The following is a 15,957-nucleotide window of genomic DNA, read 5'->3' on the forward strand; positions in this document are numbered from 1 at the left end:
TGCATTATTGGATGAATAGATGAAGGCAGAGAGGGAAGGAAGGATTTGTGATTGATTTAGACTGATTTACAAAAGAGAGAGAAATGCAAAGAGAGAGTCAGCGAGAGCTCTTTGAGTCGGTCGGTTCAGTGCTTCAGGGAGTCTTCCTCTGCGGGGAGTTCTTACAGAAGCACAGACTCACATGAAAGAACCGCTCTCAGAGGAAGAGGAGATAAAAAGCCAGCGCTGCTCATGCTCTCCTCCCTTATGTTTATGTCTGTTATTCTCATTAAAGAGGCGTGAGTCATCAGGAGGCCCTCGTTAGAATCTGCCATAACAGTAGACACACAGCATATGGCCGCTGGTAATTTCACTTAGATGGCAGTTTAACTGTGACCCGTTTTACTGTTGTTCATGAAGAGACAGTTTCCAGTGCCCTCAGTATTAAAAACACAATCCTTGAGAAACCACACGAGCAGCCTAAAGTATTTTAAAGAGTCTTCAAAATTAGGATGGTTCAAGACTTGCAAACACAGTTCCCGTTTACCGTTGTTCTGCAAATTTCAATTTTAATGTGAAGTTACGCAATCTAGAAGGGCGAAAGATTTCCCTATGCAGATTTTGTATCAGGTTTAAGTTGGTCACGCAGATTTACAACATTGACCAACAGAAAGCTATACTATATACAATAGACAATGGACCTTTTTTTGCCCACAAATTTTTGGTAATTTTTTCCCACCTTATTATGGGACCTATTATGTCCCTTTTCACAAAATATAACGTACGTCTCTGGTGTCCCCAAAATGTGAATGTGAAGTTTCAGCTCAAAAAACTTCACAGATAATTGATTATAGCTTGTCAAATTTGCTCCTATGTGAGCAAAAACACACAGTTTTTGTGTGTGCGTCTCTTAAAAATGCAAATGAGCTGCTGCTCCCCGCCCCCTTTCCAGAAGAGGGCGGAGCCTTTACAGCCAATGCTTCGGATACTCCCCAACAACAAAACTGGAGAATCTCACGCTGCCAAAATGTCCGAAGTTGTCAGCAGCTGTGTTTAGCCTTATATGCTCGAATCGGACACTGATGGAGAGACTGCACTTTTTAAAATGCAACTTGACGTTTCTGAATGTTTAGTTGATCAATTTATGTAGTTGTTGTGGAGTTAAGTTGATTCAACTAATCGACTCGCATGTACTGTCATGTTAATCTGAAAATCTTTCAGGAACTACTTTTGTGCAAATCCAGTGTTGAACTGACCCTCGTTTGTGAAGCAGATTATCGGCTCTTCTTATGTAAGAGTAGAGGGAAATCTGGAACCACTTTATGGGGATTATAAAAAAAGGAGTGGGTGGATTTTTTACCATTATAATCTGGTTGTTTACACACACTGTGGACACACATCTGTGTTCAAACACCATGTAAAAGTGAATTTTGCATAATAGGTCCTCTTTATGAATGTAGGGTTGGGGATTGATACGCAGATTCCAGTAATTAAAGATTTCTTTAGTAACTTAATTGATTCATCAACCGCTCTGACTGATTCAGTGTGTTGATTCATCATTACCTGAATGACTGATGGCTTTTTGAATGATTCTTTTAAAGAACAGACTTGAAAAAAGTCATTTGTTTATGAATTGGACTACACTGGTTGCTCTGTATGCTTTTGATTTAATACAAAGGACCAGTTCAGAAGACTCATTTGTTTCTGGATTGTGATTGATCTTGAAATGTTAAGAACCAATATCAAGACTGTTCAAATGCAGAGTGGAATTAATCAGAAAAACAATGTTTTTAGCGTGTCCTACAAAACATACAGATATTTATATCACACACAGTCAGGCATAAATTTACCCACGCTGTACAATACATGCTTAATAGATCAAAGAACACATATTAGCACTAAATGACACGTAATATAAAATAGATCTTCTGCTTTGTACAGCTCAGGTTAAAAGTTAATGTTCCTCTGATTAGTCCTCTAATCGCGCCGCGGTTAACTGAATCGACCGCTATATTTGGATGACTTTCAAAGTCTGCAGACCCTTCCAAGTAGCCTTTCCTTTCAGTCACAGAAGCGCTGCCTCTTTCTTTTCTGTAATTACATCCATCACAGGCTCACTGCCAAATGTCATACTTCATAAAACCAGACATCTCTTCTTTCACAGTATAGATGATGTATTTCCTGACAGCTTCTCACTACTGATCACCTGTGCATGTAGAAATATTCCCAATTTTTGATGCATTATGATGATTTATTCAAAGATAGGACTTAACCTTATTATTATGCTTTTCTTTTCTCTTTTTTTGTTTATGTATAAGTACATAATAATAATGTATGCAAATCCAGGATATTTGTGTTTTCTGTTGTGTATCATTGTTTGTTCATTGTAAAAGATACAACCTTGCTTAACTTCCCTGAGCTTGTAGTTATGCACAAGCTTTGCAAAAAAAAAATAAAAATATGTAGAAATATTTCCATACACACACATCTGCAAATATCCTAGCAAATTTCACATAAAGTATTACATACAGTATGATTCACACATAAATATATCGTGCATATCATGCATTCGCCCGCTAAGTGTATTGAGATAAAGCCCTTTATTTTTAACATACCATAACTAAGGATTTATATACTTTTACGAGATCAGACCAATTGCACTGACACGTTAAAACAGTGGCCATTATTTAATGAAAAACAATGCAAATGCACACCAGCACTCACAATAAGCCTTGCGTGTCTGTATGGGATGGGATTCTCTCAGTTGTGCATTAGAGCTAATTGTGTTACAGTTCTGAGAAGAGAAAAGCATGAGCTCATCCTCTCCTGTGTACAGACAGAAAAGTAGTTTAGATAATAATATTCCTAGTAAGGTTTCTTTTAAAGGGACACCCTCATCCAAAACCATCCAATACTTTCATTTTACGATGATTTTATTCCAATTTAAACAATGTTGGCATCACAGTGTAAGTTTTCTCTTAACCCTGCTGTAAGTGGATGAAGCAGACGTTTGAGGAGGCGGATAAGAATGGAGACGGTCTTCTGAACATTGAGGAGATCTACCAGCTTTTACACAAGATGAACGTCAACTTGCCTCGCAGGAAAGTCAAACAAATGTTCCAGGTAAGATCCGAAAAGTTTTAAAGAAATGGTCTTAGCGAGTATTAATGTAAGCACAGTCAGTTATGTTTAAAGTGAATGTAAACAGTTGAGAAAGAAAACACATGTGTAACAGTATAATGGATCCATGTGTCAGGTCTTAAAGTGACAGTAGCCTAATATATCTGCTGCCAAATTATGCGATAATATTAAAAATATCTATATGGCAGTTTTTCCCCATGGTATCGATGTCGAAATTGTGTCCAGTTAAAATACTGATTGGCTAGTAACTTTGGAAAGCCACTAGGCACAGTGGCTGGAGAGCAAAAAAGTTAATGTCAAGCCCTGCACACACTTATTATTTTGCTTCAGAAGACAATGATTCATGCACTGGTATATTGTATGGATTACTCTCAAGTACCTTGTTGAGTTTCAACATTTGGGAACCTATTTGCTTGTATTGCATGGACTCACAGAGATGAAAATTCTTCATCTTCATTCTTCATCTAAATTGAATCTAATATGTTAATAAATCAATCAATGTATCCATTGTTTTATAGAAAGTTTAATTAAATCCAGCTCACGCTGTTCCCTCAAAGCAGGGTGCAAATTGTAATTTTAAGAACAACATTGTTTTCTTTGTGCTTTTCGTTCAGAAGAGCTGTGCGTACACCATTGTGTGCTTTATATCACCTTATGATTAATGTGCCTTAAAAATTGTTTCTCCATTTTTGTTTGTTCTTAAAGACAATGATTTTGAATTTGAAATATTTTAGTCAGGGAGAATTGGACATAAATGGAGGATAATATGCATGACGGAATGAAAAACTTATCACTTAAACTTAGAATGTTGTTCAATAAGGTCAATTGACAAACATACATGATAGTAAGACACAGTTTTATTGGATAGATTTCAATATAATCTTCCTTTTATGCATAATGATTGTTGTAGTAGTAGTAATAGTAAAGACATTTAAGGATATGTTCTGTTTAAAAGTCATGCAGCTTTGCTCTTTCTGTGTGTGTGATCACAGGAGGCAGACACTGATGACCAGCAGGGCACACTGACGTTCGAGGAGTTCTCGGTCTTCTATAAGATGATGTCGTTAAGGCGAGACCTCTTCTTGCTGCTCATGTGCTTCAGTGAGAAGAAAGATCATCTGACCGCAGAGGAACTCGGCAACTTTCTGCGTGTGGAGCAAAAGGTCAATGTAATATCTCTTCCTGATCAAAACAGACCTTTCACACATGATTTGTTGTCTCTCCATTTGCCATATTTACAGTATGTGTCATTCTCATCCAGAAGTGAAGCTTGGATCGATGTCACCCTGCAGTAAATCATTTTATCCCTTAAAACTCATATTTGATAATCAAAATGACTTTCTTAACGCCTTAAAAGACTCTACACCTGCTTAATTTAGTATACACCGGCTCATGAATATGCAAATTAGTCTCCGCCTCCACTTAAGCATGCTTTGAACATCATAGAAACTCAGTGGGGAAAGCCCCGCCCCCTCGTTGATGGGATTGGTTTCTTGCTTGTGATGGTAGGAAACCACTTTTTTGACACACTGCAGTTTTTTTTTTTATAACTCTTTATATGCCATTTTCTTATTACAATACAACATACAAAGACAAAGAACAAGGGGCACTATGTATTGTATAATAACAAAGTATTAAGTATTAAAATTGTTCAGCTTCTTTATAAGCAAACCATTTTGCCCAGTGCTTGGCACACTGCAGTTTTAAGGAGAAAATTCTCATCAATGGTGTCGACTTATGAATTTGCACATGGTCTGTCTTAAAGCATATTAAAAACACCACATAGACATATAAACAGCATATAAACTTGATGTTCACCACAGGGGGTCTTGAAGGGCTGATACACACGTTCCAGTGGCCATGACTGTTCTAGGGGGTTTCATGCTTTTATATGCATATATAGTTATTGCAGAAGCTCTCTACCCTCATCTTTGCATAGTTTCTATTTAATGTAAATCCCATAAACATTATCCTGACTGATGTTCCATAACCGCCTCAGATGTCTCACACGGTCAGGCTCTTAACTACCCTCCTTTTCCTCCTTCTTCAAGCTTTTGCATCTTACTACTTTATGTAATATTATAATAGTATGTCTTACTATAATAGTAAAAACATTATTACTGTTTTTACTATATTTTTTTTATCAATAAATGCAGCCTTGGTGAGCAGAAGAAATTTAAAAAAATAAACCAAAGCAAAATTGTATCATTCCACATATTGCTTCAGACTGATAATTCAGAAATAATTTCACTTTATTGTCTCTGACCAATTGGTTCTATTTATTCAATTTGTAATTATTTTGTATATAAACCTCAGTCATTTAGAGCATTTTACTGTGCTTTATGCATTTCTGCCTGAAAGCCTCTGTCTCTCTATCAGCCATTATAATGTGTTTCCAGCTGAGGTTCTGAACAGCCTCAGTGTGATGCTAAAAAAGTCTTTCTCTGCCCACGCACGGACCTGAAGCCCTGGGGACGTTGAGAAAAGAGGGAAAGGGTGCAGACAAAACAGAAGGATGAAGCCATTTAGTGAAAGAAAGGCAGTTTGGAGGGTTTTTGTGATCTTACTTTAGGAGGAGGTGACCCTCAGAGAGCAAATGATTGACATGTTCATGGATCCTCTCTGGAAAAGGGACATGAGGTTGACCCTTTCTTTTGATTTCTTCACAGATGTCTAATGTGACTCCTGAACAATGTCTGGACATTATCAATAAGTTTGAAGTCTCCGACGAGAACAAGCAGAATGAAGTTCTTGGAATTGAAGGTGATTATGTCTTTATGGTTTCTCCAGTTTTCTTTCTTTCTATTTTCCAACGTTTATCGCAGAGTACCTGACAGAATGACAGAAAATCTTGAGTCTAACTATTCTTGATCATGTGTATATGAAATTTTTTTTACTTAAATACGTAGAAACTAGGGTTGTCTTCGACTGCAAGTTGACTGTTAGCCGTTCATTTAAGCCGTTACTCGATTAGTCTGGAGACAAATACTAAACCATAACAATAAGCATTTAAATATATAAATTAAGTTGAACACAGTCAAAACGTGCCATCGGAGAAGCGCTAAATATATTCGGTCACTGATTTCGGCCCAAGACAGAAAATAGCAGTTTCAGCTGAAAATTTTCGGAGTGTAATAATAACAATAATAATACAGTTTTTTAAACTTTTAAGGAATATCACACAATATCAAAAATAATGTCATACATGTTTTAATTTAAGCTGTAAACCTGTTGTGCAGTACTTTGAATGGATCAAAAATTAATGTGTGTGTGTGTGTGTGCGTGCGTGCGTGCGTGCGTGCGTGCGTGTGTGTGTGTGTCCTGAAACTTCATCTTGTCTTACTGGGGCTTTATGTTCTGGGTCCGTGAGCTCTGTCTGAACACTGGCCACCCTCTCTTCCCTTAAGCTCAATAACACACACACACAGACACACACACACACACGCACACACACACACACACACACACACACAGGCTCAGTTCAGATTGACTTCCTACTAGAGTAAAGCTGATGGAACTGATGACCTGCTGCTGCTGTGTGACCCTTTAATAGTCCAACAGACATCTGTGTAAAAGAGAAAACTAAAGAGAAAAGATCTGTCTATCTTTATCTATCTATCTATCTATCTATCTATCTATCTATCTATCTATCTATCTATCTATCTATCTATCTATCTATCTATCTATCTATCTATCTATCTATCTATCTATCTATCTATCTATCTATCTATCTATTCAAGCCTTTAAAAAGTCACTGAATTGATCCCTGCAATTGTTGCACTCCTGCAAATTTGCCATCTCTCTTTTTGTCCGTGTTATTTCATAGTATTTTACATGATGTCCCCATATTTTAGCGGTGCACCAATCACACAATTTAAAAAGTGTTGCTTGTATTTTTCTTTTGTATTTGTTTATATTAGCTCAAAGATGATATGATATACAGCTGTTCTATCTGCTTCCACCATTCAGGGTTCACCAACTACATGCGGAGCCCAGTCTGTGACGTGTTCAACCCTCAACACAACGAGATCAACCAAGACATGGATCAGCCTCTGTGTAACTATTTCATAGCCTCGTCCCACAACACCTATCTGACTGGAGACCAGTTACTGTCCCACTCCAAGACGGACATGTACGCGTGGGTCCTGCAGGCCGGCTGCCGCTGTGTGGAGGGTGAGAGAAACCTGAGGATATCGATGTGTCCATGGTTGTAAAAAAAAACACGTTTTGCGTTTTTGAGCCCTGTTTGTGACCCTGCTCTGTGTTACAGTGGACTGTTGGGACGGTCCAGACGGGGAGCCTATGGTTCAACACGGTTACACTCTGACCTCCAAGATCACCTTTAAATCTGTCATTGAGACCATCAACAAATACGCCTTTGTAAACAATGAGTGCGTATTTCCAGTGTTCCTTCTGTCCTTTATGATCAGTCGTTGCTTAAAATCATTTTCTTCAAAGCTTTAAAAGCATCACTTGTGGGCACAGTAAAGACATTTATAGCTCATTTAAAACAACCAATGTTCTCTTTTTAAATGTTCTTTATGCTTAAAGAAAGGAACAAGTATTTGATGCATCACATGAGATACACACACTGTGATATCAGTGGCCTAGAAAAACAGTTTTATTTTACAAAAGGGTAAAATGTTAGTCATCATGGACATCGCATGCCCAATACCAGTCCCTTTATTTTGATGATTGCTATTAATGGTTTAAAAAATAAATTATAGTTGGCAAACACACCTATAAAATGAGAATGATTGTTGTTAAACTCCAAAAAGTCATTACTTTATTCAAATTAAATGAAAGTTTAAAAAAAAAAAAAAAATGTATTATTTATTTATTAATTACTTAATTTAATTTAAAATATTAATAGATTTATGTTTCACTGAATGAAACATGCAACTTGGTCACATAATGCATATTGTCTCACATAATATTTTTATATATAGTATATAATGTGCTGTAAGCAGTGTGTTAGTATTCCATAAAAATAGTAATATAATCCATAATATAATAGGAATTGCTGAGTGCCACCTCAAAAATGTATTCATATTTCAGTAATCAGCTTCACAAGGGAATTTTATTTGTGTTAGACCGCTTTCTATTTTCAAATGTGATAGTCTGTTATCTCCAAAACAATTTAGATTGGCCTGCAGACCTTGTGTTTGCTTCTCTTCATCTTACGATGATCAGATACTGCACCCAGTGAGTTGCATGACATAAACATTATATTTAATTTGTTGTGGAAAATTGTTTTGTTTTTCACCGTGAGGATAAGTACAGTAATAATAGGAGAGGGCTTTTTGCTCCACTGCCTGAACGCTCCTAGAAAACTACCTGTCTGTCTCTTTAATGGTGTTTATCATTAAACAGCCACCTGTTTCAGCTAATGCCTCACCATGATGGAGCAAATGAGCATTTAGCACATGCATATCACATGCAAATTACACTCACCATATCTCATGATCCCTGTTGAGACAGTATTCATATCACTGTAGCCCCACAGCGCATCTTTTTAATCTTTCCATTTCAATCTTTCTGAATCTCTTGTTTTTTTCATGCATGTGTATGTGCGTATTTGAGTGTGAGGCTTTTTAAACCCAGAGGGTTTCCCTGATTCCCAGACAGACCTGACATTCAGGTGTAGCTTGTCTGAATCTAATCCAGCGATTTTCAAAGAGCACAGAATCATTTTTATATTTTTGCTCAGTAAAATGTGTTTTCTCACAGGCTTTTGGAAACACCTCGTTGGAGAAATGTGAATAGAATATGCAATGTTGAGATCTTAGACTATGAGTGAGAATAGTATGGAAGCTTGTCTCCGCCACTGAATAAAAAATATAAAAGGTAATTACAACTTTTTATCTCACAATTCTGACGTTTTATCTCAGATTTGCGTGATATAAAGTCGCAATTGCGTGTTATAAACTATTTCAGTCTTTTCTTGCCTTAGAATTGGACTTTATAACTCGCAATTGTGAGTTTTTATAATTGCAAGAAAAAAAATCAGAATTGCAAGTTTATTTCTCTAGTTTATATGACGCAATTGCGACTTTATATCACGCAATTATGACTTTATATCTCGCAATTATGACTTTATATCACACAATTTTGACTTTATATCTCGCAATTATGACTTTATATCACACAATTTTGACTTTATATCTCGCAATTATGACTTTATATCACGCAATTATGACTTTATATCTCGCAATTATGACTTTATATCTCGCAATTATGACTTTATATCACGCAATTATGACTTTATATCTCGCAATTATGACTTTATATCTCGCAATTCTGAGAAATAAAGCCAGAGTTGCGAGATGTAAACTCGCAATTGTGAGATAAAAAGTCGCAATTTTCTTTTGAAATGTTTTATTCTGTGGCGGAAACAAGTTTCAATAGCGACCAAAGTTAAGTGTGAATTTCTTTTGAGTATGCAGATCATAAATGAAGTAAACAGAACAGAAAGACGGCAAGGGAAGGAAAGGAGAAAGAGAGACGGACAGGAAAAAGGAAATAGTGAGAAGTGAAGAGAGAGACAGAAGATGACAGTGAAGATGAAAGAAACACAGATAAAAGGTTCATGTCAGAGGAAGGGAGCAGATGCTGACTGTTGTTTCTGTTCCTGGTTCATGATTACTGTCACCCTCATCCGTTCTCTCTACTGTCTCCTGCTGCGTCAGGTTCCCCGTGATCCTGTCCATAGAGAATCACTGCAGCATTCAGCAGCAGAAGAAGATCGCTCAGCACCTAAAGGAGATCTTCGGAGACAAGCTGGACGTGGGGGAGGCCCTGAACAAAGACCCCAAGCAGATCCCCAGCCCAAACAGCCTGAAAGGAAAGATACTCTTAAAGGTATGATGGTGTGAAACGAAAGCACCCTCCTAAATGTCCTCACTGGATAAGGCTAGTTTTGTTTTGATGCTGGTCTTACTTATGAACCAGTATAGTCGGGCTGTCAAAAATTAACTTAAAGGGACAGTTCACCCTAAAATGAAAATTAAGTCATAATTTACCCACCCTGGTGTTGTTCTAATGCCATGTGCATTTTTTTCTTTTATGGACTACAAAAGGAGAATTCTTGAAAAATGTTTCATCTCGCGCTCGTTAGAAATGCACCAATTGATCGGCTGGTGACCGGGATTGGCTGATTTTCACGTGATCGGCCTTGACGGCGACCGGCCGGTCAGTCTGACATATGCCGATTTTTTGCCGGTCAAATGCACTTGGGCGCCGAATGAATAACATCGCACAACATCAGCATCACACGTGCACACGGAACGCACATGTAGGACGTATGCAGCACATGAGCAGCACGTATTTTTTTCAGCATGTATTTTTTTCGTCGTGCATGTTAATCAATGAGTGCATTCGCACCGAGAGCAGGAGCAGTGCGTGAGCGTCGCTCAATTAAAGTGAAAGCACACTTTAATGGACAAAATAAATATGATTTCACACAAAAAGTTCCTAAAATGCACAGAATTTGCCTGTCTGGTGTGTTTTAACAAGAACTGGAGTAGGCTATGTCAGAAAATAAAATGAATTTTCTTTTTGAAATGAAAAAATTTTTTTAGTTGGATATTAGATGTGAAAAGAAGTAAATGGTTCTTCCGTAACACTGCACTTTAGATGTGTGTGAATTTCCCACACCAGGAGTAATTTATATAGTTCTATTTTATAGCGATTACTGTTCAAAAATTGTTCTATGCAAAATGTAAAATGTTCTACTAAAGAGAAGAGAGAAAATAAATATTTGTGTGTGCTGTAAAGTGGTTAGAAAAAATGAAATCGGAATCGGCTAAAATCGGTATCGGCAGGTCAAACTAGAAAATTGTAATCGGTGCATCTCTAGCGTTTGTCCATATAATGGCAGTGAATAACGACCAGCATCAAGCTCTTAAAAAAGCTGCTAAAGTATCACAGAATGATCCCATGAGACACATGTCGTATATTCCAAGTGTTTTAGGGGTATATGATAGAAAGAGTCCGAAAAAGAAAGAAGAGCATACGGCATTAGAACAACACCAGACTGAGTAAATTATGTCTCAAAGGACAAGTTCGGTATTTTACAATTAAAGCCCTGTTTTAAGATCGTTTCTGATGAAATAGAGCGGTTAAGATAAAAATTTGGACAAATGCTGCTGTCCCGAGGATTTTAGGTATCGGTGTTAGCACCCCCCCACCTCCACTATGGTTTCATAACATTCATAAAACGCATTAAACTTTAGTTTATAAAGACGTGAAACTCACCGAGTGGTCTGGGGTGTTCACTGATATGCTCACACAAAAATCGCTGCAAAAGATGCTTTCCAACAGGTGTTTTATCGTAGTTTTTGTCCAACTCTATTGACTTGTATTGGATGTTCTGTGAGGTACGGTATTACTCCGCCGCCGGAGACGGAAATGGGGTTGTTTGTATTCTTTCTGTAGTTATGCAGTCGCGGTATCGTAGGCTACGCTATCAAAACCTTTTTAAAAGATCAAAGCTATCCGTGTCAACTTGGAAATGGATTCCGAGACATTTGTATGGGACGATGATGGTTTTGAGATCGATTTTGATGGACAGGGTTACAGGTTTGGGCCTGAATATTCAGAAGAGGAATTCCTGCAAAGAAAGGCAGAGTTTGAGCTGCAGCTGCACCGATTCATTGAAATGCAATTGGTCACAAAGGTGCACTATCGCCACCAACTGGGCTGGAGTGTCTATTATACAAGCTCTCAACGGAAGAATGTCCGGTTGTGAGGCGTTTGGAAGAATAGGTCCACAGTTTTACAACGAATGGTAAAACACCTGTTGGAAAGCATCTTTTGCAGCGATTTTTTTCTACCACAGAAACCTAAAATTCTCGGGACAAGCAGCATTTGTCCAAATTTTAATCTTAACCGCTCTATTTCATCAGAAACGATCTTAAAACAGGGCTTTAAGTGTAAAATACCGAACTTGTCCGTTAATGTTCATTTTTAGGGTGAACTGTCCTTTTAAGATTACGTTTTCAGTCAAGTTTAACTGATTCAGAAGTCACTTCTTCTAAAAATTTTAACAATATAGCTTCGGTACATTGCTGAAATGCCATTAGGAAATGAGAAACTGAAAATGGACGTTTTTATGCCACATCTGCACTTCATAGACAGATTTAGGTATCAGTCAGACAGACTTGTTGGAAGTTTGACAAATACACATTTCTATGGTGGTTGGTTCATTTAATAGCTGGTACTGAAAGACCAGCCAATGATCTCCAAAAATGGAGATGAACGAGGACAGTCTGAACGTGTGAAAGGAGAATGAGTGTTAGTTAGAAAGAGATAGGGTATTTAAGGGGTAGAAGTTAAGCTGCTAATGGAGAGGTGAAGGAGTGGGGCTTGGATGTCATAGTCTAGTGAGTTGAGAAAGACACACACACACACACACATACAGAATTATCTTCACTGTCCTCTATAATGTCAATAATTATGTGTGTATTTTGGTGTAATTGAGTATTAGAATTGTGGGGTAGAATTACACAGTTGAGTTTGAAATCACAGTGCATCTTTTCCGTTTGTTTATGTTTAAGCAATTATGTTTATGATGGCCAAATGTAGCCACTGTGAATGGACAGTATGTGAGCCCTTCACAATGTTAAAAGGAAAAAGGGATAAAAAGTCACAATAAACACTGATAATATGGATCCAAAATTCAATATATCTGTAATTTATGTGCTTAGTGGAGAAGAAGAGAGAAGTATATTCAACTGAAAGATAGGATTATAGACACTTTAAGAAGGATATCATAAACCTGTTGAGGGTGTTTTGACATTTGGATGATTGTTCTCTCGGAAAGTCAATAATGAGGTGACTCTAAAAGGCTTTTTTTTGGCAGTTACAGATTAAAAAAATAACAAAAAAAGTGGGAATAAGAACCTTAAACTCTAACAACAGGTCTATTTAGAACCACATCTGATGCTAAAATGGTTCTTTTGGAAGATATGGTTCTAACTGTTACTTTGTGTAAGGAAGTTTTAAATAACCATCCTTTTTTTTCATCCTTTTTTTTAAAGTGTAGAGAATCATCCAGACATGATTAAATGTGATACTTTCTTCTCATTTTGAGCTCCAGCAAACGTAGGATTTCATCTAAAATGGAAAAGAGAGATTCCATCATGTAATTTTCAACTTTCCTATGTGGATCATAAATTAAGATATTTTGAAGAATGTCCTAGCTGCTCTTTTCCGTAGATTAAAAGTATAATGTGGACTGTCTCTATGAGTTCACTGAAAATCTTTCACACATGGGCATTTTCAAACTTGTCGCATCAAGTTATGACATTTGTAACATCAAATGTGTCTGTAAAGTTGAATATGCACATGAATAAAGATTTACACTTTAGTCTTTTCCTCACACAAAGCTCATATTTGGCTTGAGAAGACAATTATGTGGACTTTTTTAATGGTGCTTTTTGTTGTTTTTAGACATTGAAAACCCCTGAGTTGGAACAGTTTTACAGTAGTAACTGTTGACAGAATTCATTTTGGCTAAACTATTTATTTATTACTATTTTTCATGGGATGACAGGTGGTCAGTCAGATGAGAAGAGAGTATTGCTTTGTAATTACGGACGTCATTGCGCCAGCGAGGATCTTGGCATTAGTAAAACAGGTCAAGACAGATGGCACTGCCAGCCTGCGACTCTACAGGACACTCCTAGTTGAGCAAACAGTTACGGCAGACTCTCAAACCCAGCAGGGACTCTTTGTGATTGGAGCACACTTGAGTAAATCCCCGCACTCCAACTCGGGTCTCTTTCGATAACACACACACACACATACACTTAAACATGTCACAATGTCAGCTCCCTCCGCCAAGCTGTGTTCCTGCCAACTCTGTAGGTCAAAAGCATGGAATTGATTTTCCCTCCGTCTTGTCCTTTCACCGGCGACTCTTATTTCCCACTAGCCCTCACACAAATGCATTTGTGAGAGAGACTGACCGACTAGGAGGAGACAAGGGTTTGTGCTTCGAGTTTTAGGCCTAATGACCCTTAAACAGGTTTCAATGCTCTGAAGTGTCTCAGGCCCTGTTTACACCTGGTGTTAAGATGCGTTTTGGTCGATCGGATCACAAGTAGACGAGCGAGACACATTCCTGTTCATTCCTGGTGTTTTAATCCGTCTCTTTTGTCCACTTTCAACCACTGATTTCTTTGAGGGGTCTATGGGTCTTTCGATCTAATTGATGAAATAAGCTCATGCAATTTACATATGAACGCAACTGGAGACGATAGAAAACACGGAGAGCATCAGCTATGGAGGACCAAACCTGCAGAAATTAAAAATGAATAAATAATTGAATAAATAAATAAATGTGAATAAATGTAAAAATAAATAAATAAACATTTATTTATGCATTTATTTATTTTCAATTTTATTTATTTTCACATTTATTTATGTATATATGTATTTATGTCTGCATTTATTTATTTATTTATACATTTATTATAAATAAATATTATTATAAATACCCCTTGCAATAACTTACTTTGCTATTTAAATGTTTTTCTTTCAATTATTCAAATTATAATATTTTTAATTTATTTATTTATTTTCTCTTCCTTGCTTTTCATGGTTGTAAATATGATTTGAGACTTTGCTGTTATTTATTGTAATTTGCAACTAAATCTGTATAAATAAATGTAAAAATAAATAAATGTAGACATAAATACATATATACTTAAATAAGTGTGAAAATAAATAAAATTGAAAATAAATAAATGCATAAATATATACATGAAAAAATAAATAAATGTGTAAAAATATATAATTATACATAAATAAGGAAATAAAAGTATTAAATATTCATTTATTTATTTTTACATTTATTTGCATATTTATTTGTTTATTTATTCATTTTTAATTTCTGCAGGTTTGGTAATCATAATCAGCTTTAGTTTCTGCTCTGACACTGCAAAAGACCAGCCGAGCGCTGTGAGTGTGTGTTAGAAATCAGGAATGGTGAGAGAACATTGTGCTCGGTATGTTTTTCGTCTTCAAACCAAACTTGGATGTCCAGCTGAGAAAGTTTAAATCCCGTCCGGCTAGAGCGCTTCCCATAATGTTTGGGCCTTAGATCAGTAGAGAGTAGGCGTCTTTTGAGGCTGTTCGAACACGTGAGCGTTTACACTACCAAAGCAATCCAGTAGAATGTGTTTTCGACGAAAGTTGTCAAGCTTCATATGTTTTAGACCCTGTTTACACCTGTATTTAGCGTCGTCCACTTGTTATCCAATCAACCAAAACTCATCTTAACACCTGTTGTAAAAAGTGCCTAGGACACTGGTTATCCTCAGGTCTAGATACTGTGGGTTCCTCTCAAATGTGGGTCCTCTGTTGTCTGAATAACAAGTGAATATCAAGTTTAAGTAAGTAGATAAGTATCTTATTGGGAATGAAACAACAGGGTTATTAACGCAAACCGAGAAAACATTAAATTGCAGTCTTCCTAAAAAAGAAAATAGCCCTGGTGTTTCATACTACACTTATCATTCGCCTGTGGCCAAGAGCCATTAGTATGGAATCAGTTCCAGTATCAATATCTGAGGTGCTGTGTCAACACACACAGGCTGTAAGGTCTGTCGATAGTTTAAACAGAGGTGAAACACTATCTAACACTCAATATTGGGTTGTTTGCTGACAAGTCAGAACTATGGAAGCATTCATTGCTCCTTTTTTTGTTCTGCAGGGGAAGCGTCTTCCTCTGTACCTGTCTGCAGACGCTGAAGAGGGCGAGGTGTCTGACGATGACAGTGCTGACGAGATTGAAGATGACTTCAAGATGAACAATAGCATGGTAAGACTATG

At 37.0% G+C, this 15,957-nt stretch overlaps 1 protein-coding gene across 2 annotated transcripts in view; it reads left to right on the plus strand.

Annotated features, from left to right (window-relative positions):
* plch1 (phospholipase C, eta 1) overlaps positions 1–15,957 on the plus strand; it is an 87,434-nt gene that overhangs the window by 47,997 nt on the left and 23,480 nt on the right. The window contains exons 5-11 of one of the 2 annotated variants that reach the window (XM_077194615.1): positions 2,972–3,102; positions 4,113–4,283; positions 5,790–5,883; positions 7,090–7,293; positions 7,391–7,511; positions 9,810–9,981; positions 15,839–15,946. In XM_077194615.1, coding sequence (XP_077050730.1) covers positions 2,972–3,102; positions 4,113–4,283; positions 5,790–5,883; positions 7,090–7,293; positions 7,391–7,511; positions 9,810–9,981; positions 15,839–15,946 — 1,001 coding nt within the window. Of the gene's footprint in view, positions 1–2,971; positions 3,103–4,112; positions 4,284–5,789; positions 5,884–7,089; positions 7,294–7,390; positions 7,512–9,809; positions 9,982–15,838; positions 15,947–15,957 lie in introns of those variants that run through there. The other variant, XM_077194614.1, reaches the window with a different exon arrangement.

This window comes from Siphateles boraxobius, unplaced genomic scaffold, assembly GCF_051911475.1.
Source record: "Siphateles boraxobius isolate OS27281-9 unplaced genomic scaffold, OSU_SipBor_1 32, whole genome shotgun sequence".
NCBI classification, from domain to species: domain Eukaryota; kingdom Metazoa; phylum Chordata; class Actinopteri; order Cypriniformes; family Leuciscidae; genus Siphateles; species Siphateles boraxobius.